The sequence below is a fragment of the Thalassophryne amazonica genome, chromosome 12, assembly GCF_902500255.1.
Source record: "Thalassophryne amazonica chromosome 12, fThaAma1.1, whole genome shotgun sequence".
Classification (NCBI taxonomy): Eukaryota; Metazoa; Chordata; class Actinopteri; order Batrachoidiformes; family Batrachoididae; genus Thalassophryne; species Thalassophryne amazonica.
Genome location: NC_047114.1, coordinates 1,152,338 through 1,174,501, shown reverse-complemented (window position 1 = coordinate 1,174,501; position 22,164 = coordinate 1,152,338). Strand labels below are relative to the sequence as shown.

At 45.1% G+C, this 22,164-nt stretch overlaps 1 protein-coding gene across 9 annotated transcripts in view; it reads left to right on the top strand.

Moving 5' to 3' along the window:
• LOC117521482 (supervillin-like) overlaps positions 1 to 22,164 on the top strand; it is a 207,587-nt gene that overhangs the window by 102,183 nt on the left and 83,240 nt on the right. For 6 of the 9 annotated variants that reach the window (XM_034182785.1, XM_034182786.1, XM_034182782.1 and 3 more), the window contains 4 exons: positions 1,755 to 1,902; positions 2,040 to 2,185; positions 2,594 to 2,772; positions 16,228 to 16,375. In XM_034182785.1, coding sequence (XP_034038676.1) covers positions 1,755 to 1,902; positions 2,040 to 2,185; positions 2,594 to 2,772; positions 16,228 to 16,375 — 621 coding nt within the window. The remainder of the gene's footprint in view (positions 1 to 1,754; positions 1,903 to 2,039; positions 2,186 to 2,593; positions 2,773 to 16,227; positions 16,376 to 22,164) is intronic. The other 3 variants (XM_034182790.1, XM_034182783.1, XM_034182784.1) reach the window with 2 other exon arrangements.

Here is a 22,164-nt window from a genome sequence, read left to right as displayed (position 1 = left end):
CTCTGTTCTTGCTCTGGGGGTTGGTAAGGTTAGACCTTACTGTGTGAAGCACCTTGATTTGGCACAATATAAATTAAAATAAATTGAAAATTGTAGAGATTTGCTTTCAGTTTCAGTTTAAGGAAAATAATTTTAGATTTATTCATCAAAAGTTGTCAGAGGTGTGTCACTCAAACAGCAAAATAATTTATAATAATTTAATCATCTTATAATGCGCCAAATCACAACAAAAGCCATCTCAAGGCACACAGAAATATAACATAAAAATTCAATAATTAAAAATGAATAAAAAATTCAAATACATAATTAAAAGCAGAAGCAAAAGAATAAAACATAAAAAATAAAAACTATTCATAAGAAAGAGAATAAAAATGGGTTTTAAGTCTTGACTTAAAAATGTCCACGGACTCACGGTTGCAGGAAGACCGTTCCACAGGGTGGGTGCACGATGAGAAAAAGCTCTTTGACCCACTGACTTCTTCTTCACCCTGGGAACACAAAGAAGTCCCGCATCCTGTGACTGCAAAGCCCGGATCAGCCAGATAAGATGACACCAGTCCATGAACAACTTCATAAGTCAATAACAAAACCTTAAAATTTGCTCTCAGAGACAGGGAGCCAGTGCAAAGATACCAAAATGGGTGTGATATGTTCAGACCTTCTGCTACGTGTCAGAAGTCTGGCGGCAGCGTTCTGAACCAGCTGAAGACCCCTGATGCTGGACTGCGTTAACCTTGAAAATAGAACATTACAATAATCTAGTCTAGAAGAAACAGAAGCATGAATCAGGGTCTCAGCATCAGCCATGGACAGGATGGGGCAGATCCTCGCTATATTTCACAAAATTAAGAGGTTATTTAAAAATAAGTCCTTCAGAGAGCAAAATTAAGAGGTTACACAGGTTTTATACAGAACAGAGGAGGAGTAAATTAGCTGTATTTCTTTCAGCTTGAGCATCTTCATGTTGTTAGCATGACTCAGCTGCTGTCTCATTTCATTCATTAAAATCACTGGAGAAACACGTGTATATATAAGGCAACCTGAATTAAAGGAGAAATGCCACTTTTAACAACCTGGACCTCATTTCTGGCATAAAATACGGTTGTTTATTCACCAATATAACTTTGGTGTCATTTGGAGTCCACGGTTCAAACGACGTGTTCAGTTTCAAATGAGTCAAACATTTTTCTTCTAAGGTGGATTAGAACTGTTGTGGTACACAGCCCCAACTACTGGACAGGAGGAACCTAGCAGTCAGTGTGACTCACTGATTTCAAAATGCAGCTCTTTCAACTAGACGTGTGGTGCCGTGACATGTCAATCATCTGTGTCCAATCAGATTTCAGGGTAGTCCAGTGCAACCCTCCACTCTAGCTCCACTCATGCCAGGAAGTGTTCAACATTTGTCATTTCCTGTTTCGCTGTGGACTCAAAATTTGGCACTTCCTGTTTCAGTGTGAACTTGCCACTGAGTTCCTGCGAGATTCCATGAGATCTCGTCTGTCAATCCAGGAAGTGTTGATCCAGGAAGTGTTCAACATTTGACATTTCCTGTTTCACTGTGGACTCAAAATTTGGCACTTCCTGTTTGGGACTCCCTGTACCACGAGCGAACTTCTCGCTACTGTGCATCACTTCACTTGTATAAATAAAAATAATCAATGTCTAAAATTGGCATTTAGTACACTGGTATCATCAAGGTTTGTCACACAGATGCTAAAAACCTGAGAGAGATGTTTGTGTTTTGATTGTAGGCGGTCGATTTGGCCACTTTCATCCAGACAAAGAAGGACCTGGGATGCAGAGCAAACCAGGTTCAGACCATCGAGGAAGCAGTGACCTCACATGGCCCTGATAGCCAACAGTTCTGGACTCTCCTCGGAGGCCAGACTGCTTACCAGCGTGAGTTTGTTTAATGTCCAGTAACTCACAGGTTTCACTCTGTAAATATTTCAGAATAAAATTTCTATTTCTAAGAGGTTGGAGCCGTGTGGTCACTGCAGGACTCTGAGATGTTTGTGTGTCTAATGTGTCTTCAGCGGCGGGTCCCCCAGAGGAGGACGAGCAGTTTGAAAATGCCATCGTGGAAACCAACTGCATCTACAGACTACAGGAAGACAAGCTGGTTCCTGATGACGATGAGTGGGGGAAGGTTCCTCACAGTTCTTTGCTCACGTCTAACGAGGTCCATGTTTGTTGGTGTTTTTTATGTAGCATGTTACTTTTTATGTAGCATGTTGTTTACTTTTGTTCCCACTTGGATCACATTTGGTGAAATAATGAAGGGTTAACCAAGGACAAAGTGATTTGGTTTTTAAGGTCAAAATCTGGGCCCAGAACTTAGGAGATATTTAAAAAGGTTATTTTGAGGAAATGGTGAAAAGACATCCACACTTCATCACTGTTGTCATTTCTACTGGCCACATGTCAACGATGAGAGGAGAGGCCTTGTGACCAGAGGGTCCTGGGTTCTCGGACCAGTGCCTGTGCCACCTGTCAGACCAAAGGACTGACGTGTCCTGTGACCGGTGTCGATCAGTTTATTAAAAACCCGACAGTTTAAAGGGTTTTGTTCAGCCTGGTTGTGTGCGTGCAGGTGTTGGTCCTGGACTTTGGCAGTGAGGTGTATGTGTGGCACGGGAAGGACGTGACACTGGCCCAGAGGAAGGTGGCCTTCCAGCTCGCCAAACACCTGTGGAACGGGACATTTGACTACACCTGCTGTGACATCAACCCGCTGGACCCCGGCGGCTGCAACACCTTCATACCCAGGTGAGAACACACTCACATCAGCTTTAGAACCTTTAGAAGAGCAAATCCACAAATCAATCAATGCAAAGGCTCGAATATTGTAATCAGTGATTAATGCTGTAAAGTCTTAACTTTCAAAGCGTTCTGAGTTTGGAGGACTGGCTAATTTTGTGTGGACAGCATAATATATTTTTATGTTTAGTTTTCTGACTGATGCTAAAAATGTCACAGCCACAAATGTCATATTGCAAATCTAAAGTGATTATTACAGGACGTGGACAGACTTCTCAAAGTGCGTGCTTGGATCAACAACCTGCAGACACAGTTTGTCAAAATGAACCCTGGTCTGCAGAATATTAAACTGTGTATAAATGACTCATTCAAGGACACTGTTTGTTAAACGTTTGGTGCAATTTAGCATTCTGATGACAAAGTTTAAAAAGGCAGGAAGTGAACATGGTTCTCAAGACCGGGCACCTAAGTGGCTCTACTCTACTCTATTCTACTCTATACTGTATTCTACTCTATACTTTGTTCTACTCTACTCTATTCTGCTCTATACTCTATTCTACTCTACTCTATACTCTATTCTACTCTATACTCTACTCTATGCTCTGTACTCTACTCTATTCTACTCTACTCTACTGTACTCTACTCTATACTCTACTCTATTCTACTCTTCTTTTTTTTAGATATTTAGAGTATACACGAGTAGAGTTCTACCTTAGAATTGGAATGTATTATAGAAGACATAATTTACTGAATTTTCATGTCACCAAACATGTATCAACTTGCAGTTTTATGCATGTTTGTCAAACTACATGGTAAAATTTATTAAACCAATGAAAATTCAGCATTACAAAAGTGAGATCATGATTCATTCAGTGGAAGATCGGTTTTATTAATCAAGACAGAATTGTATATTAAAATATCAGTACAATTCAGTAATCCAGGGTTATGGTTTAAAAGGCGTATTATAAATGAGTGTACTGTTTATTTAATTCATGTTAATTGATGGTAATCTAAGAGTATGATTTTATCAATCTGAAAGTACAGTATACAGTATAATCTCAAGGATACAGTTTAATGATCCAAAAGTGAGGTTTGTTAAGACAAAGCAGCAGACTATTAAATCAGACAGAACATTAACTAGCAGTGGTGGGCACAGCTAACCGAAAAGTTAGCTTTGATAACCATTAAACCGCTAACTGAAAAGCTAAATTTTACAAAGCTAAACTGATAAACCAGAAAAAAAATTTAGAGGGAGTTACTTTTAGTCAGTGGTGGCCACAGCTAACCAAAAAGTTAGCTAATAATCTGCTAACTGAAAAGTTAACTTTTATCATTCTAAACAGATAAACCACTAAAAAAAATTTAGTGGAAGCTACAGCTAACTGTTAACTTTCAGTATTGTCTCCGGTACACCCTCAGCTACTGTCAAGCCAGTTTTGAGTTTAAGCACCGCCAACGCTTGTGATTAGAATCAACGACAATCACAAAACCAAATACAACCAACGAGTCAGCGCTTTGTGTCTTTGTGCGCCATGCCCACAGCTGTAAGGAAGAGTCATTTACATTCACAGCATGCAGTGGTCCAGATGTGAAGCTGAAGTCATGAGAAGCAAAGCAAGGTTGATTTATTGTTTTGATTTATAAACCAAATTATAAGTTTTACAAAGTGAAAATATAACACATATTTTAAAATAATGCGCTAATTCTGAAGGTTTGAACATTAACACACACAGATGCCAAAAGGCATTATGGGAAAATGAGCCTCCGCTCATCACTGATTGGTTGATTTATTATATGTAAAAACCAACACACTCTAGTGTAACGTGTATTGGTTTTTACAAATAAATCTGAATTTGTAAAATATGTCTTTTTTTCATTTGTAAAAAAAATGGTGTTTGCAAAACTGAAAATTCTGTTTGCTAAGTGTGATTCAGTGCAATGACCGTGTGATATTTGGGCGGGAGCTTTTCACACTGCCATCCAGGAGATGGGTCAAAATGCATAGAACACTGCCATCTACCGGTGCTGCTGCGGCGCTCTGATTGCTGCCCATCTTTTATGATGAAATAATGCTGAATTTTTGTGGAAATGATTGTTGTAGAAAAGCTTCAGATATCTGTTGCTGAGAAAGATGATGACTGGAGGCAGTTTGAAGCAAAAATGAGGTGATAATCAGTGAATCGCTGCTGACGCTCAGAAATGACGCTGCTGAGTTCTGAAATGATGCATATGCAGTGAAGACAAGGTGGACCAATTTTTTTTTGGGGGGGGGGGGGGGGGTGGCGGCGTTCGGTCGGCGACACCGGTACAGTGTCCACAGGACTGAAGGCGTAGTGAAGGCAGGGGGAGTGCTCAGAAGGGGAGGGCTGAGGTCCTCACAGCGGCCTGACTGCTGCAGACACACAACAGACGGGAACTAACATGCACGATTTTAGGGCTTACAAACGTTTTTGACTGTTAAACTTTACTCACTTTTAATTTAATCTTTATTCAACCAGGTTAATCCCATTGTGACCGAGACCTCTGGACAATTATAAAGTTTTCAGTCCACCAAACCTGCACGTTTTTAGATGTGGGAGGAAACCGGAGCACCCTGAGGAAACCCACGCAAACACAGAGAGAACATGCAAACACCACAGAAAAAGACCACAGGCGGGAATCGTACCCATGACATTCTTTCTGTGAGGCAACAGTGTTAACCACGAAGTAATTAGCCTATTTAGCAGAACTGTGCCCACCACTATTAACTAGTGTTTCATTTATTAAACTGAGTCCAGAGTTTGTTCATTTTCTTAATCTACTGAGACAGATTAATAAAATTATTTCTGCAGATTATTAATCCAAGAGCACAGATTTATTGAACCAAAGTCCTTTTAACCCTCTGGGGCCGACGCCGTCGTATACGATGGCTAAGACCAAGGTTTACTAAATTATAAATAAGTTTTTAATGATATGAGATAGAAACTTACTTTTTTTTTTGCTGAAAAGTTCACTTCTCAGACTTTCGAGCCAGCCATCATATCTTTGTAGTCCTTATAGATGCTGTGTGATGACGTGCACAATGTGAGTGTCCAGTCGGAATTGGTTCACCGTCACATGGTTTTCCAAAATCCAGTCGTAGGCCAGATTTACTTCACGTGAAAAGTCAAAGATTGTTTTCAGGAGTGATATGTTACTAGTTGGACCGTTTGAATAGCCCCCTGAGTGCTCCAATGAGTACATACTGTTGGGCTCCATGCGCCCTGTGCCATTACGCACAGCGATCAGTGAAGCAGACGGAGCAGACGGAGAGCCTCTGATGACAATCTCACATGCTCAAACAAAGAGTGTGTAACTATCAAGATAGCTCCACTAGTTTGCATGTAAATGTTACTGGATAACTCTGTTTCTTTCTCTGCGTAAAGCACTTGTTTACCATATCAATGGAGCGAAGGGGAGGGTCACTCCTCAGACTGTAAGGAGCCAAAGTGTGAATGAATGCTGCTTTAGGAGCAGCACAGAACAATCCAAAACACAGTAGAAGTAGAGGTTTGTGATGTAACCTTTGTGTAATAGCAGACAGAAATTGCTTTGAGATGAAGACAACAAAATGCATAGACCATTTGTATATATTGTTCAAAATGCGCATTTGTGTTTATTGTTTGAACCTTTTTGTTGTACAGTCTTTCACACAAGACCTCAAATTACCTTTATAAAGTCTCAAAACAGTTGTTTATTATAATTTGCTGTGTGTTTTGAATTAATGTGTGTGGAAAATTGTTTTCGGCTTTACTTTTTCCTTTCTTATTTCTTATTGTAAACCTTTATTACACTTATAAAACACAACAAAAGCATATATATTATGAAAGCACAGGTTGTCCTGAAAAAAGAGACATAAAACTTGATTGTGGGATGCAGGGAGAGCTGTTAACAGCAATAATAAAACATTTATGCCAGGCGAGTGAAATGTCCAAAAATTGCCCTCAGACCCCAGAGGGTAAAACTAAAGATACAGATTATGACTCAAACTGTAGCATTAAAAAAAGAAAAATCAGGGCACAGTTTATGAATATAAGGGTACATTTGTTGTTATTTGTTGCTGTGTTTTTGATCTGTGTGTTCTGCCAGGACATCTCTGCCTTGCTTGTGTATAATCGTCAGTCTCTCTTGGACATTAATGTTCTTTATGAGCCGCTGCTCTCGTCTGGGTCCGGGCTGGGAGGGCCTCGCCCTGCTCTGCCACCTGTGCTCGCGGAGGTCCTGCTGCACCTGCTCCGTTTTCCTTGTGCTCCTCTCCGGAGGAGGCGCTTTAGAAGGTGCGGAAAGCGGAGCGGTGCATTGGTGAAATTTAAGTTCTACCTGGCAGCCTTCACTAGAGGGTCTGATCCTCACCTCCTCTGGGATGGATGATATTTTTGGGCGTGGGCGCACACACTGCGCACGAGAGGCTGCTGGATTCGTCCTGTCGTTCCTGGCCTGTCCTCTCTGATGACCGGACCGGCTCCGCTAAAGCTGTGCCTGTTTTTGCCGCAGCTGCCTGCTGCTGCCTCTCGCGGGGCTGCAGAGTTTTTACACCGGTGCTGTTGTTTGCGGGCTCGCAGACGCGGTGTTTCACCTGAGTTCCTCCGGCCGCTGAAACCCGCTGTGTCACTGGCTGCTGAGGGGCTGAACTTCCGCATGACTTCATTAAAATCTGCTGATCCCGCCGAGATCCTTAGTTTGGGTCTCATTAACATCAGGTCATTGTCTCTGAAGTCACTGCTGGTGAATGACTTAATTGTGGATCATCGCGTGAATATGCTTGGATTATGTGAGACCTGGCTTAAATCCACAGCTGTCCTTCCTGTGAATGAGGCCTGCCCACCGGAGTACACTTTTAGTCACGTTTCACGTGATGTGAGGAAAGGCGGGGGTGTTGCTTTTATTTATAAATCCAGGTTTACTTTATTAATTGTGGGGTGTCATAAATATAATTCATTTGAGCATCTGACTAGAGGTTCACTAGTCCTCTGCTGGCGGTTGGCTCTCACTGCGGTATTGTATCACTTCCTGTTCCGGAGCACAGCGGTGTTTTGCTGTATCTGTTAGCTGTTTAATCTGCGTAGTTAGATTGATCTAGTTAACTAGATAACGATTTGTTTCACAGTGTAATCTTCACGTGCCTTAACTAAAGCACTCCCTCTGCTGAATCACCTCTAAATTATTTACACATTATTAACTTTGTGTGTTTTTAGGAATCCGCTAGCTTAGCGCGGCTACTAGCTCTTAGCCGGTTTAGCATGGCGGCTTCTCCTGTCTCTCCCCCACTTTTCTGCTCTGGGTGTGAAATGTTTAGTTATTCCTCGGCCTCCTTTAGCAGTAATGGTACTTGTAATAAGTGTAGCTTATTCATAGCTTTGGAGGCCAGGCTGGGCGAATTGGAGACTCGGCTCTGCACCTTGGAAAATCCTACAGTAGCCAGGCCCCTGTAGTCGGTGCGGAACAAGGTAGCTTAGCCGCCGTTAGTTCCCCTCCGGCAGATCCCGAGCAGCCGGGAAAGCAGGCCGGCTGGGTGACTGTGAGGAGGAAGCGTAGTCCTAAACAGAAGCCCCTGTACACCACCAACCCATTCACATCTCTAACCATTTTTCCCCACTCGGCGACACACCCGCCAAGGAACAAACTCTGGTTATTGGCGACTCTGTTTTGAGAAATGTGAAGTTAGCGACACCAGCAACCATAGTCAATTGTCTTCCGGGGGCCAGAGCAGGCGACATCGAAGGAAATTTGAAACTGCTGGCTAAGGCTAAGCGTAAATTTGGTAAGATTGTAATTCACGTCGGCAGTAATGACACCCGGTTACGCCAATCAGAGGTCACTAAAATTAATATTGAATCGGTGTGTAACTGCAAAAACAATGTCGGACTCTGTAGTTTTCTCTGAGCCCCTCCCCAATCGGACCGGGACTGACATGTTTAGCCGCATGTTCTCCTTGAATTGCTGGCTGTCTGAGTGGTGTCCAAAAAATGAGGTGGGCTTCATAGATAATTGGCAAAGCTTCTGGGGAAAACCTGGTCTTGTTAGGAGAGACGGCATCCATCCGACTTTGGATGGAGCAGCTCTCATTTCTAGAAATCTGGCCAATTTTATTAAATCCTCCAAACCGTGACTATCCAGGGTTGGGACCAGGAAGCAGAGTTGTAGTCTTACACACTTCTCTGCAGCTTCTCTCCCCCTGCCATCCCCTCATTACCCCATCCCCGTAGAGACGGTGCCTGCTCCCAGACCACCAATAACCAGTAAAAATCTATTTAAGCATAAAAATTCAAAAAGAAAAAATAATATAGCACCTTCAACTGCACCACAGACTAAAACAGTTAAATGTGGTCTATTAAACATTAGGTCTCTCTCTTCTAAGTCCCTGTTAGTAAATGATATAATAATTGATCAACATATTGATTTATTCTGCCTTACAGAAACCTGGTTACAGCAGGATGAATATGTTAGTTTAAATGAGTCAACACCCCCGAGTCACACTAACTGTCAGAATGCTCGTAGCACGGGCCGAGGCGGAGGATTAGCAGCAATCTTCCATTCCAGCTTATTAATTAATCAAAAACCCAGACAGAGCTTTAATTCATTTGAAAGCTTGACTCTTAGTCTTGTCCATCCAAAGTGGAAGTCCCAAAAACCAGTTTTATTTGTTGTTATCTATCGTCCACCTGGTCGTTACTGTGAGTTTCTCTGTGAATTTTCAGACCTTTTGTCTGACTTAGTGCTTAGCTCAGATAAGGTGGCAGTAATTAAACCATTACTTAAAAAGCCATCACTTGACCCAGCTATCTTAGCTAATTATAGGCCAATCTCCAACCTTCCTTTTCTCTCAAACATTCTTGAAAGGGTAGTTGTAAAACAGCTAACTGATCATCTGCAGAGGAATGCTCTATTTGAAGAGTTTCAGTCAGGTTTTAGAATTCATCATAGTACAGAAACAGCATTAGTGAAGGTTACAAATGATCTTCTTATGGCCTCAGACAGTGGACTCATCTCTGTGCTTGTTCTGTTAGACCTCAGTGCTGCTTCTGATACTGTTGACCATAAAATTTTATTACAGAGATTAGAGCATGCCATAGGTATTAAAGGCACTGGTATGGAAATTGAAGACTTAACAGTATTCCCTGAAAACCCCCTTCTGTCTGATCATTTCTTAATAACATTTACATTTACTCTGATGGACTACCCAGCAGTGGGGAATAAGTTTCATTACAGTAGAAGTCTTTCAGAAAGCGCTGTAACTAGGTTTAAGGATATGATTCCTTCTTTATGTTCTCCAATGCCATATACCAACACTGGGCAGAGTAGCTACCTAAACTCTGTGAGTGAGATAGATTATCTCGTCAATAGTTTTATATCCTCATTGAGGACAATTTGGATGCTGTAGCTCCTCTGAAAAAGAGAGCTTTAAATCAGAAGTGCCTGACTCCGTGGTATAACTCACAAACTCGCAGCATAAAGCAGATAACCCGTAAGTTGGAGAGGAAATGGCGTCTCACTAATTTAGAAGATCTTCACTTAGCCTGGAAAAAGAGTTTGTTGCTCTATAAAAAAAGCCCTCCGTAAAGCTAGGACATCTTACTACTCATCACTAATTGAAGAAAATAAGAACAACCCCAGGTTTCTTTTCAGCACTGTAGCCAGGCTGACTAAGAGTCAGAGCTCTATTGAGCCGAGTATTCCTTTAACTTTAACTACCAATGACTTCATGACTTTCTTTGCTAATAAAATTTTAACTATTAGAGAAAAAATTACTCATAACCAATCTCCAACCTTCCTTTTCTCTCAAAAATTCTTGAAAGGGTAGTTGTAAAACAGCTAACTGATCATCTGCAGAGGAATGGTCTATTTGAAGAGTTTCAGTCATGGTTTAGAATTCATGAATAATCAGGTCCCATCTTATCTTAGGGACCTCATAGTACCATATCACCCCAATAGAGCGCTTCGTTCTCAGACTGCAGGCTTACTTGTAGTTCCTAGGGTTTGTAAGAGTAGAATGGGAGGCAGAGCCTTCAGCTTTCAGGCTCCTCTCCTGTGGAACCAGCTCCCAATTCGGATCAGGGAGACAGACACCCTCTCTACTTTTAAGATTAGGCTTAAAACTTTCCTTTTTGCTAAAGCTTATAGTTAGGGCTGGTTCATGACCCTGAACCATCCCTTAGTTATGCTGCTATAGACTTAGACTGCTGGGGGGTTCCCATGATGCACTGAGTGTTTCTTTCTCTTTTTGCTCTGTATGCACCACTCTGCATTTAATCATTAGTGATTGATCTCTGCTCCCCTCCACAGCATGTCTTTTTCCTGGTTCTCTCCCTCAGCCCCAACCAGTCCCAGCAGAAGACTGCCCCTCCCTGAGCCTGGTTCTGCTGGAGGTTTCTTCCTGTTAAAAGGGAGTTTTTCCTTCCCACTGTCGCCAAGTGCTTGCTCACAGGGGGTCCTTTTGACCGTTGGGGTTTTTCCGTAATTTTTGTATGGCTTTTGCTTTACAATATAAAGCGCCTTGGGGCAACTGTTTGTTGTGATTTGGCGCTATATAAATAAAATTGATTTGATTTTGATTTGATCTGATTCTCCGTTATGCCCATGATGCTAAGTACTCTCAAGGTCATAAAACTGGAAATCAGTTATGTTATATTGTCACTGTCTATAGGCCTCCTGGCCCATATTCTGATTTTTTAGATGAATTTGGCGCTTTCATCTCTAGTCTTTCAACTAGTCTAGACAACATTTTGATTATTGGTGACTTTAACATTCATATAAATAAGCTCTCTGATCCCCTTGGTAAATCATTTATGGAAATCATTGATGCACTAGGATTTCGGCAGTTCATTCATGGTTCAATGCATATCAGTGGTAATACTCTGGATTTGGTTCTTGCACGTGGCCTTGCTGTCACAAATATTGACATCCTGCCTCTTGCATCAGTGGTCTCTGACCCCTCGCTTATTAGGTTAACAATTACGCTGCCGTGTTTAGTGGAGCAGCAGCCTTGCCTATCATTGCAGCGACGAATTAAACCTTCAACTTTGACTGAACTCGAGTGAGACTACCAGAAATCTTAACTTCAAGCTTGATGAATTTTCAGTCTGTAGACAGTCTTGCGGATAGCCTGAATTTAGTGCTAAAAACCACGCTTGATAAGATTGCACCTCCTCTATTAAGGCCATGCCTTCCCAAGGCACAGACACCTTGATTCAAGTTATTTGCGTGACCTTAGGCAGAAGGCTAGAGGGTTAGAACGGAAATGGCGTAGTTCCAAACTAGAGGTGTTTCACCTTGCGTGGCGTGATGCTATTTTAGATTATATGCATGCTTTATTGGCTACGAAGCAGGCGTATTACTCTGAATTGATCAACAAAAACAAGCATAACACAAAGTTTTTGTTTGATACGGTGGCATTTCTTATTCATGGACAGCCACCTGTTGGCCGTTCTCCTTTTTCAGCACAGGACTTTATGGACTATTTCGAAAAGAAAATAGAAGATATTAGGTTGAGCACATCTCAGCATACTTTGGTCCAGTCATTGTATCCAGCTACTGAGCTGGGGACTACTACTGAGGTGCTACCTAGATTCACAGAATTTAACAGTATATCACAAGGTGTGCTGACGAAAGTCGTGATGTCTACTAAAAGCACAACTTGTTTATTTGATCCTACACCAACAAAATTGTTTAAGGATCTTTGGCCCATTCTTGGGCCGACTGTGCTGGAAATTGTTAACCTTTCTCTAAACTCTGGATCTGTTCCAAAACGTTTTAAATCTGCAGTGGTTAAACCACTACTTAAGAAATCTAATCTTGATCCTGGTGTATTGAAAAATTACAGGCCAATATCAAATCTATCATTCTGCTCTAAAATTCTGGAAAAGGTGGTTTCACAGCAGCTTGTGGACTATCTTACTGAGAATGACCTTTTTGAGCGACTCCAGTCTGCTTTTAGAAGACATCACTCCACAGAAACAGCACTTATTAAAGTAGTTAATGATCTTCTGCGAGCAATGGACTCGGATACTACTACAGCATTGATGTTGCTGGATCTCAGTGCTGCGTTTGACACGGTTGATCATCATATTCTACTTGATAGGCTAGAAAACTGTTTCGGGATTACTGGAACTGCTCTTGTGTGACTGACGTCTTATCTGTCTGGTTGTTCCCATTGTGTTTTGTGCAACGACACTACCTCTGACTTTAGCGGCATGAAGTTCAGGGTTCCGCAGGGATCCGTTCTGGGTCCCCTGCTTTTTTCCCTGTATATGGCACCTCTTGGGAACATTTTGTGGCGTTTTGGGGTTGCTTTTCATTGCTATGCTGATGACACTCAGTTGTATATGCTGATAGCTGCTGGAAATCCTGTCCACATAAAATCTTTACAGGACTGTCTCGCAGCAGTTGGATGTCTAGCAACTTTCTACTTTTGAACTCTGATAAGACTGAAATGATGGTTCTTGGTCCAGCAAGACATCTGCATCAATTTGATCAGCTGGCGCTTAGCCTAGGTTCATGTGTTATACATCATACTGACAAAGTGAGGAACCTTGGGGTAATTTTTGATCCTACGTTGTCCTTTGACCTCCACATTAGGGACATTATGAGGACTGCTTTCTTTCATCTAAGAAATATAGCAAAGATTCGTCCCATGCTGTCTATGGCTGATGCTGAGACTCTGATTCATGCGTTTGTTTCTTCTAGATTGGACTATTGTAATGCTTTGTTTTCTGGTTTACCACAGTCCAGCATTAGGGGTCTTCAACTGGTTCAAAATACTGCTGCCAGACTTCTGACACGAAGCAGAAGGTTTGATCATATTACGCCGGTTCTGGAATCCCTTCACTGGCTTCCGGTCTCCTTGAAATCAGATTTTAAGGATTTTTTATTACTATTGGCCTATAAAATTGTTCACGGACTGGCGCCCCCTTATCTGGCCGGCCTGGTTGAGTCCTATGTGCCGGCAAGGGCTCTGCGTTCACAGGGTGCAGGACTATTGTGTGTCCCGAGGGTGAAGAAAAGGTCAGCGGGTTACAGAGCTTTTTATCACCGCACCCCAGCTCTGTGGAATGATCTGCCTGCACTGATACGACAGTCGGACTCTGTGGAGACTTTTAAAGCCAGGTTGAAGACACATCTGTTCTCCCTGTTTTATCATTAATATTTTATATGATTGTGTGTCTTTTTTATTCATTTTATTTATTTTACTTCTTTTACCTTTTTATGGTTACATTTTTTTTATTGTGTCTTAATCTTATTTCACTTTATTCTGCTTTTAAATGTTTGTGAAGCACCTTGAGGCGATTACTTGTGATTTGGCGCTATATAAATTAATAAATTATTATATTATTATTATTTATTTTCACAATCTATTTATATGAATTAAAAAAAAAACTACTAAGGCTGCAGGTTATTAATCCTAAACTACTGTTTAACCCATAAATACACATGAATTTAACTAGAGTCCTTGATTATTAAACCAGTTGTACCACTTATTAAATTGTGGGTATTGTTTATTAATTTGATGGTACATTTTAAAAAACCAAAACAAACTAAGGCCACAGGTTATTAATCCAAAGGTTCATCAAACTGAGGCCAAGGTTTACAAATTCATACAAATGATTTCATAATCATGTAAACCTTTTTGCTTTCATATGACCCTTAACTGGAGGTGTAAGTATTTTATATTTAAAGTACAAGGATTCACTATCTGCAAACAACAACAGATATAAGGCAATGCTAAAATGCCCTCGGCCCTGTGAGCATTGTCTTCTTTATTCCTATTCTTTATTTTGCACACACACACATACATATATACATATATACACATATATATATATGTGTATATATGTGTATATATATATATATATATATATATATATGTGTATATATATATATATATATATATATATATATATGTGTATATGTATGTATGTATGTGTGTATATGTATGTATGTATGTGTGTGTGTGTTTATGTATGTATAGATTAATAACTGAGCAAGAGGTCTGTACGGGGAACAATACGGAGCGAGCGTCACCTCCATCAAGAACTTGCTAACAGATGGTCCAGTTGTTGGCTGGTAAACTTCCAATCTGTGTGGTTTTTTTCAGATGCTGTTTAAATATTTATGAAGTACGTTCATGTCCAACTTGGTTTTTCTCATCATGTTTTTAGCTTCCTGGTTTGTAATGAAAATCTGCGTTGTGGACTGATTGTCATGGTAACCAGTCCGATAAGGGAAAATAGCCGACCAGTAATCAGCCAATCAGAGTGCGCGTAGCATCGCAGCCATATAATATAAATATATATATATTAGGGTGGTCCTCCACATTTATGCCAAAAAAGGTGCTTCCTGACAAAATTGCTCATCTTGAGAAAATGTTTTGTGCAAAATTTAATTTTGATGTGACTATTCTAACTCACCGCTGCACGCGGGGTGGAAATCACAATGTTTCAGTATATCAGCGCAAACCAGCAAAGTGTAGCTGTTGACAAATGAAATACAAACTGAAACAGTCTTTTGTCCTTTAACTGACCACACAGGATATAAAAAAAGTCTGACATGTGTCCACCTATTTGGTGAAAACAAACAGTGATGGTGAGTGATGTTTGGTTCTGATTTTCTTCGCCCCTGGAACTGACATCAATGCCACTCAACAACTGGCAGCAGGTGGCGCTTGGTTAGGATCTGATTGTAATCCTGGATAAGTGCAGCTGCTCACTCAGCAAAATCACTGACAGCAGCAATGTGATCCAGGACCTGCTGTCAGGACTGGAATGACGGGTCATCCTCCCACTCTGAGGGTCCCTGATCAGGACATCCACGGTGACGCTGAAATGCCTCAAAAATGCCACCTGAGGCAGAAGGAACAAATTCTACCGCAAATGAACTAATACACACTTGCATGCAACAAAAAACAGGAGCCGGGTGGCAGTGGTTCATATTTTATATATATTTATTGTCTTACGTACAATTTGTATATGTTCAATAAAGCCACTATATCAATCAAGCAATCAATCACAAACAATATTTATGTTTTATCATCATCTGCAGGAGGCCGTGTGTCTGCGTGTACATGAGCTTTTGACAAGAGCAGAAGTTAGCTTTGAGTTAGTGGACGTTAGCGTGCACACTGAAACAGAATGTGACCTTTTGACCTCTTAAAATAGGTCAAGGTTAATCATCTTTGAACTCATCCAAGGTCTGTGTCCCAAAAATGTTCCCTGTGAACCTGAAGACTGTGGCAGTAACAGGACTGGACCTATGCTGAACACAAACAGACAGACAGACAGACGTATGCAAAGCCTTTGCAATACCTAGTGGCCATATTTGATGGCCTCGGATAAAGATACACAAAGCACATTTACATATTAACACACGATGAACGATCTGTGTTCTTATAAACAAATATAAAACCTTTTTTTCCTCTTAATTCTTCCCGTATGTGTGTGTTTATGTTTGTAGGAAGGGTCAAGGCCGTCCTGACTGGGCCCTGTTCGGTAGGCTGACAGAACACAACGAGACTGTCTTGTTCAAAGAGAAGTTCTTGGACTGGACCGACTTAAAGACCCCGTCACCAAAAGACAACGGCGAGTTCATACCTGAGCAGAAGGTGCATGTCTGATTCTTGTGTTATTAAAGATGGGAAGGGAAACAAGCATTCTTCTGTTTCTCATCCCTTAATTAGTCTGTAGTCTACACTCTCTGAGTGGTGGGTTGTGGAATTTTACACCGAGGTCTTCAGAATTATCCTCCCACACTGTCACAAACAGACAGCATATATCCCAAATCACTGCTGGCACCAGATGATATCAGAGCAGCGTGCTGGACATTGTGTGTGTGAGACACACACACACACACACACACAAACACACACTGACTAGCCAGACCACAAACATCATTCACACCAGCAGCAATAATCCAAAGCAAACAAAAATACCTAAAAATCAACTAAACCTACCAAAGCTGCTCATCATTTTAAGAAAACGTCCACCTGTCTGCCTCTCTGTCTGTTTGCCTGTCTGCCTGTCTGTCTGTCTGTCTGCCTCTCTGTCTGCCTCTCTGTCTGTTTGCCTGTCTGTCTGTCTGCCTGTCTGTCTGCCTCTCTGTCTGTTTGTCTGTCTGCCTCTCTGTCTGCCTGCCTGTCTGTCTGTTTGTCTGTCTGTCTGTCTGTCTGCCTCTCTGTCTGTCTGCCTGTCTGTCTGCTTGTCTGTCTGTCTCTCTGTCTGCCTGCCTGTCTGTCTGTTTGTCTGTCTGTCTGTCTGCCTGTCTGCCTCTCTGTCTGTCTGCCTGTCTGTCTGCCTGCCTGTCTGTCTGTCTCTCTGTCTGCCTGTCTGCCTCTCTGTCTGTCTGCCTGTCTGTTTGTCTCTCTGTCTGTTTGTCTGTCTGCCTGTCTGCCTCTCTGTCTGTCTGCCTGTCTGTCTGTCTGTCTCTCTGTCTGCCTGCCTGCCTGCCTGTCTGTCTGTCTCTGTCTGCCTGCCTGCCTGCCTGTCTGTCTGTCTGTCTGCCTGTCTGTCTGTCTCTGTCTGTTTGTCTGTCTGTCTCTGTCTGTTTGTCTGTCTGCCTGTCTGTCTGTCTGTCTGCCTGTCTGTCTGTCTGTCTGCCTGTCTGTCTGTCTGCCTCTGTCTGCCTGTCTGCCTGTCTGTCTGCCTGTCTCTCTGTCTGTTTGTCTGCCTGTCTGTCTGTCTGCCTGTCTGTCTGCCTGTCTCTCTGTCTGTTTGTCTGCCTGCCTGTCTGCCTGCCTGTCTGTCTGTCTGCCTGTCTGTCTGCCTGTCTGTCTGCCTGCCTGTCTGTCTGTCTGCCTGCCTGTCTGCCTGTCTGCCTGTCTGTCTGTCTGTCTGCCTGTCTGTCTGCCTCTGCCTGCCTGTCTGCCTGTCTGTCTGCCTCTGCCTGCCTGTCTGTCTGCCTCTGCCTGTCTGCCTGCCTGTCTGTCTGTCTGTCTGCCTCTGCCTGTCTGTCTGCCTGTCTGCCTGCCTGCCTGCCTGTCTGCCTCTGCCTGTCTGTCTGTCTGCCTGTCTGCCTCTGCCTGTCTGTCTGCCTCTGCCTGTCTGTCTGCCTCTGTCTGCCTGTCTGCCTGCCTCTCTGTCTGCCTGTCTGTCTGCCTGTCTGTCTGCCTCTCTGCCTGCCTCTCTGCCTGCCTCTCTGTCTGCCTGTCTCTCTGTCTGTCTGCCTGTCTCTCTGTCTGCCTGCCTCTCTGTCTGCCTGTCTCTCTGTCTGCCTGTCTCTCTGTCTGCCTGTCTGTCTGCCCGCCTGTTTGCCTGTCTGTCTGCCTGTCTGTCTGCCTGTCTGTCTGTCTGTCTGCCTGTATGTCTGTCTGCCTGTCTGTCTGTCTCTCTGTCTGTCTGCCTGTCTGTCTGTCTGCCTGTCTGTCTGTTTGTCTGCCTGTATGTCTGCCTGTCTGTCTGTCTCTCTGTCTGCTGGTTGTCCTTGTATGTCTGCCTGTCTGTCTGTCTCTCTGTCTGTCTGTTTGTCTGCCTGTATGTCTGCCTGTCTGTCTGTCTCTCTGTCTGTCTCTCTGTCTGTCTGTTTGTCTGCCTGTATGTCTGCCTGTCTGTCTGTCTCTCTGTCTGTCTGTCTGTTTGTCTGCCTGTATGTCTGCCTGTCTGTCTGTCTCTCTGTCTGTCTGTCTGTTTGTCTGCCTGTCTGTCTGTCCGTCTGTCTGTCTGCCTGTCTGCCTGTTTGTCTGTCTGCCTGTCTGTCTGTTTGTCTGCCTGTCTCTGTCTGCCTGTTTGTCTGCCTGTTTGTCTGTCTGTCTCTGTCTGCCTGTTTGTCTGTCTGTCTGTCTGTCTGTCTGTCTGTCTGTCTGTCTGTCTGCCTGTTTGTCTGCCTGTCTGTCTGTCTGTCTGCCTGTCTCTGCCTGTCTCTCTGTCTGTCTGTCTGCCTGCCTGTCTGCCTGCCTGTCTGTCTGTCTCTCTGCCTGCCTGTCTGTCTGTCTCTCTGTCTGTCTCTCTGCCTGCCTGTCTCTGCCTGTCTCTCTGCCTGTCTGTCTCTCTGCCTGCCTGCCTGTCTGTCTCTCTGCCTGTCTCTCTGCCTGCCTGTCTCTGCCTGTCTCTCTGCCTGTCTCTCTGCCTGCCTGCCTGCCTGTCTGTCTCCCTGCCTGTCTGTCTCTCTGCCTGCCTGCCTGCCTGTCTCTCTGCCTGTCTGCCTGCCTGCCTGTCTGTCTCCCTGCCTGTCTGCCTGTCTCTCTGTCTGTCTGCCTGTCTGTCTGTCTGCCTGTCTGCCTGTTTGTCTGCCTGCCTGTCTGCCTGCCTGCCTGCCTGCCTGCCTGTCTGCCTGCCTGTCTCTCTGTCTGTCTGTCTGTCTGCCTGCCTGTCTGCCTGTCTGTCTGCCTCTGCCTGCCTGTCTGCCTGTCTGTCTGCCTCTGCCTGCCTGTCTGCCTCTGCCTGCCTGTCTGTCTGCCTCTGCCTGTCTGCCTGTCTGCCTGTCTGTCTGCCTGCCTGTCTGCCTGTCTGCCTGTCTGCCTCTGCCTGTCTGTCTGCCTCTGTCTGCCTGTCTGTCTGTCTCTCTGCCTGCCTCTCTGTCTGCCTGTCTGTCTGCCTGTCTGTCTGTCTCTCTGCCTGCCTCTCTGTCTGCCTGTCTCTCTGTCTGTCTGCCTGTCTCTCTGCCTGTCTCTCTGTCTCTCTGTCTGTCTGTCTGTCTGTCTGCCTGTCTCTCTGCCTGTCTGTCTGCCTCTCTGTCTGCCTCTCTGTCTGCCTCTCTGTCTGCCTGTCTGTCTGCCTGTCTGTCTGTCTCTCTGCCTGTCTGTCTGCCTGCCTGTCTGCCTGTCTGCCTGCCTGTCTGCCTGTATGTCTGCCTGTCTGTCTGTCTCTCTGTCTGCCTGTCTCTCTGTCTGTCTGTTTGTCTGCCTGTATGTCTGCCTGTCTGTCTGCCTGTCTGTCTGCCTGTCTGTCTGTCTCTCTGTCTGCCTGTCTCTCTGTCTGTCTGTTTGTCTGCCTGTATGTCTGCCTGTCTGTCTCTCTGTCTGTCTGTTTGTCTACCTGTATGTCTGCCTGTATGTCTGTCTGCCTGTCTGTCTGTCTCTCTGTCTGTCTGTTTGTCTACCTGTATGTCTGCCTGTCTGTCTGTCTCTCTGTCTGCCTGTCTGCCTCTCTGTCTCTCTGTCTGTCTGTTTGTCTACCTGTATGTCTGCCTGTCTGTCTGTCTCTCTGTCTGCCTGTCTGCCTCTCTGTCTCTCTGCCTGTCTGTTTGTCTCTCTGTCTGTTTGTCTGTCTGCCTGCCTGCCTGTCTGTCTGCCTGTCTGTCTGTCTCTCTGTCTGTCTGCCTGCCTGCCTGCCTGCCTGTCTGTCTGCCTGTCTGTCTGTCTCTCTGTCTGTCTGTTTGTCTGCCTGTATGTCTGCCTGTCTGTCTGTCTCTCTGTCTGTCTCTCTGTCTGTCTCTCTGTCTGTCTCTCTGTCTGCCTGTCTGTCTGTTTGTCTGCCTGTCTGTCTGTCTGTCTGTCTGTCCGTCTGCCTGTCTGCCTGTTTGTCTGTCTGTCTGTTTGTCTGCCTGTCTCTGTCTGCCTGTTTGTCTGTCTGTCTGTCTGTCTCTGTCTGCCTGTTTGTCTGCCTGTTTGTCTGTCTGTCTGTCTGCCTGTTTGTCTGCCTGTTTGTCTGTCTGTCTGTTTGTCTGTCTCTGTCTGCCTGTTTGTCTGCCTGTTTGTCTGTCTGTCTGTTTGTCTGTCTCTGTCTGCCTGTTTGTCTGCCTGTTTGTCTGTCTGTCTGTTTGTCTGCCTGTCTGTCTGTCTGTCTGTCTGCCTGTCTCTGCCTGTCTCTCTGTCTGCCTGCCTGTCTGCCTGCCTGTCTGTCTGTCTCTCTGTCTGTCTGTCTGTCTGCCTGTCTCTGCCTGTCTCTCTGCCTGCCTGTCTCTGCCTGTCTCTCTGCCTGTCTGCCTGTCTGTCTCCCTGCCTGTCTGTCTCTCTGCCTGCCTGCCTGTCTGTCTCTCTGCCTGTCTCTCTGCCTGCCTGTCTCTGCCTGTCTCTCTGCCTGTCTCTCTGCCTGCCTGCCTGCCTGTCTGTCTCCCTGCCTGTCTGTCTCTCTGCCTGCCTGCCTGCCTGTCTCTCTGCCTGCCTGCCTGCCTGCCTGTCTGTCTCCCTGCCTGTCTGCCTGTCTCTCTGTCTGTCTGCCTGTCTGTCTGTCTGCCTGTCTGCCTGTTTGTCTGCCTGCCTGTCTGTCTGCCTGCCTGCCTGCCTGCCTGTCTGCCTGCCTGTCTCTCTGTCTGTCTGTCTGTCTGCCTGCCTGTCTGCCTGTCTGTCTGCCTGCCTGCCTGTCTGTCTGCCTCTGCCTGCCTGTCTGCCTCTGCCTGCCTGTCTGTCTGCCTCTGCCTGCCTGTCTGTCTGCCTCTGCCTGTCTGCCTGTCTGTCTGCCTGCCTGTCTGCCTGTCTGCCTGTCTGCCTCTGCCTGTCTGTCTGCCTCTGTCTGCCTGTCTGTCTGTCTCTCTGCCTGCCTCTCTGTCTGCCTGTCTGTCTGCCTGTCTGTCTGTCTCTGTCTGCCTGTTTGTCTGCCTGTTTGTCTGTCTGCCTGTTTGTCTGTCTGTCTGTCTGTCTGTCTCTGTCTGCCTGTTTGTCTGCCTGTTTGTCTGTCTGTCTGTTTGTCTGTCTCTGTCTGCCTGTTTGTCTGCCTGTTTGTCTGTCTGCCTGTTTGTCTGCCTGTTTGTCTGCCTGTCTGTCTGTCTGTCTGTCTGCCTGTCTCTGCCTGTCTCTCTGTCTGCCTGCCTGCCTGCCTCTGCCTGTCTCTCTGTCTGCCTGCCTGCCTGCCTGTCTGTCTGTCTCTCTGTCTGTCTGTCTGCCTGTCTGTCTGTCTGCCTGTCTCTGCCTGTCTCTCTGCCTGCCTGTCTCTGCCTGCCTGCCTGCCTGTCTGTCTCCCTGCCTGTCTGTCTCTCTGCCTGCCTGCCTGCCTGTCTGTCTCCCTGCCTGTCTCTGCCTGTCTCTCTGCCTGCCTGCCTGCCTGCCTGCCTGCCTGCCTGCCTGCCTGTCTGTCTCTCTGCCTGCCTGCCTGTCTCTCTGCCTGCCTGTCTCTGCCTGCCTGCCTGCCTGTCTGTCTCCCTGCCTGTCTGTCTCTCTGCCTGCCTGCCTGCCTGTCTGTCTCTCTGCCTGTCTCTGCCTGTCTCTCTGCCTGCCTGCCTGCCTGCCTGTCTGTCTGTCTCCCTGCCTGTCTGTCTCTCTGCCTGTCTCTGCCTGTCTCTCTGCCTGCCTGCCTGCCTGCCTGTCTGTCTGTCTCCCTGCCTGCCTGTCTGTCTGTCTCCCTGCCTGTCTGTCTCTCTGCCTGCCTGCCTGTCTCTCTGCCTGTCTGTCTGCCTGTCTGTCTCTCTGCCTGCCTGCCTGTCTGTCTGTCTCCCTGCCTGTCTGTCTCTCTGCCTGCCTGCCTGTCTCTCTGCCTGTCTCTCTGCCTGCCTGCCTGCCTGCCTGTCTGTCTGTCTCCCTGCCTG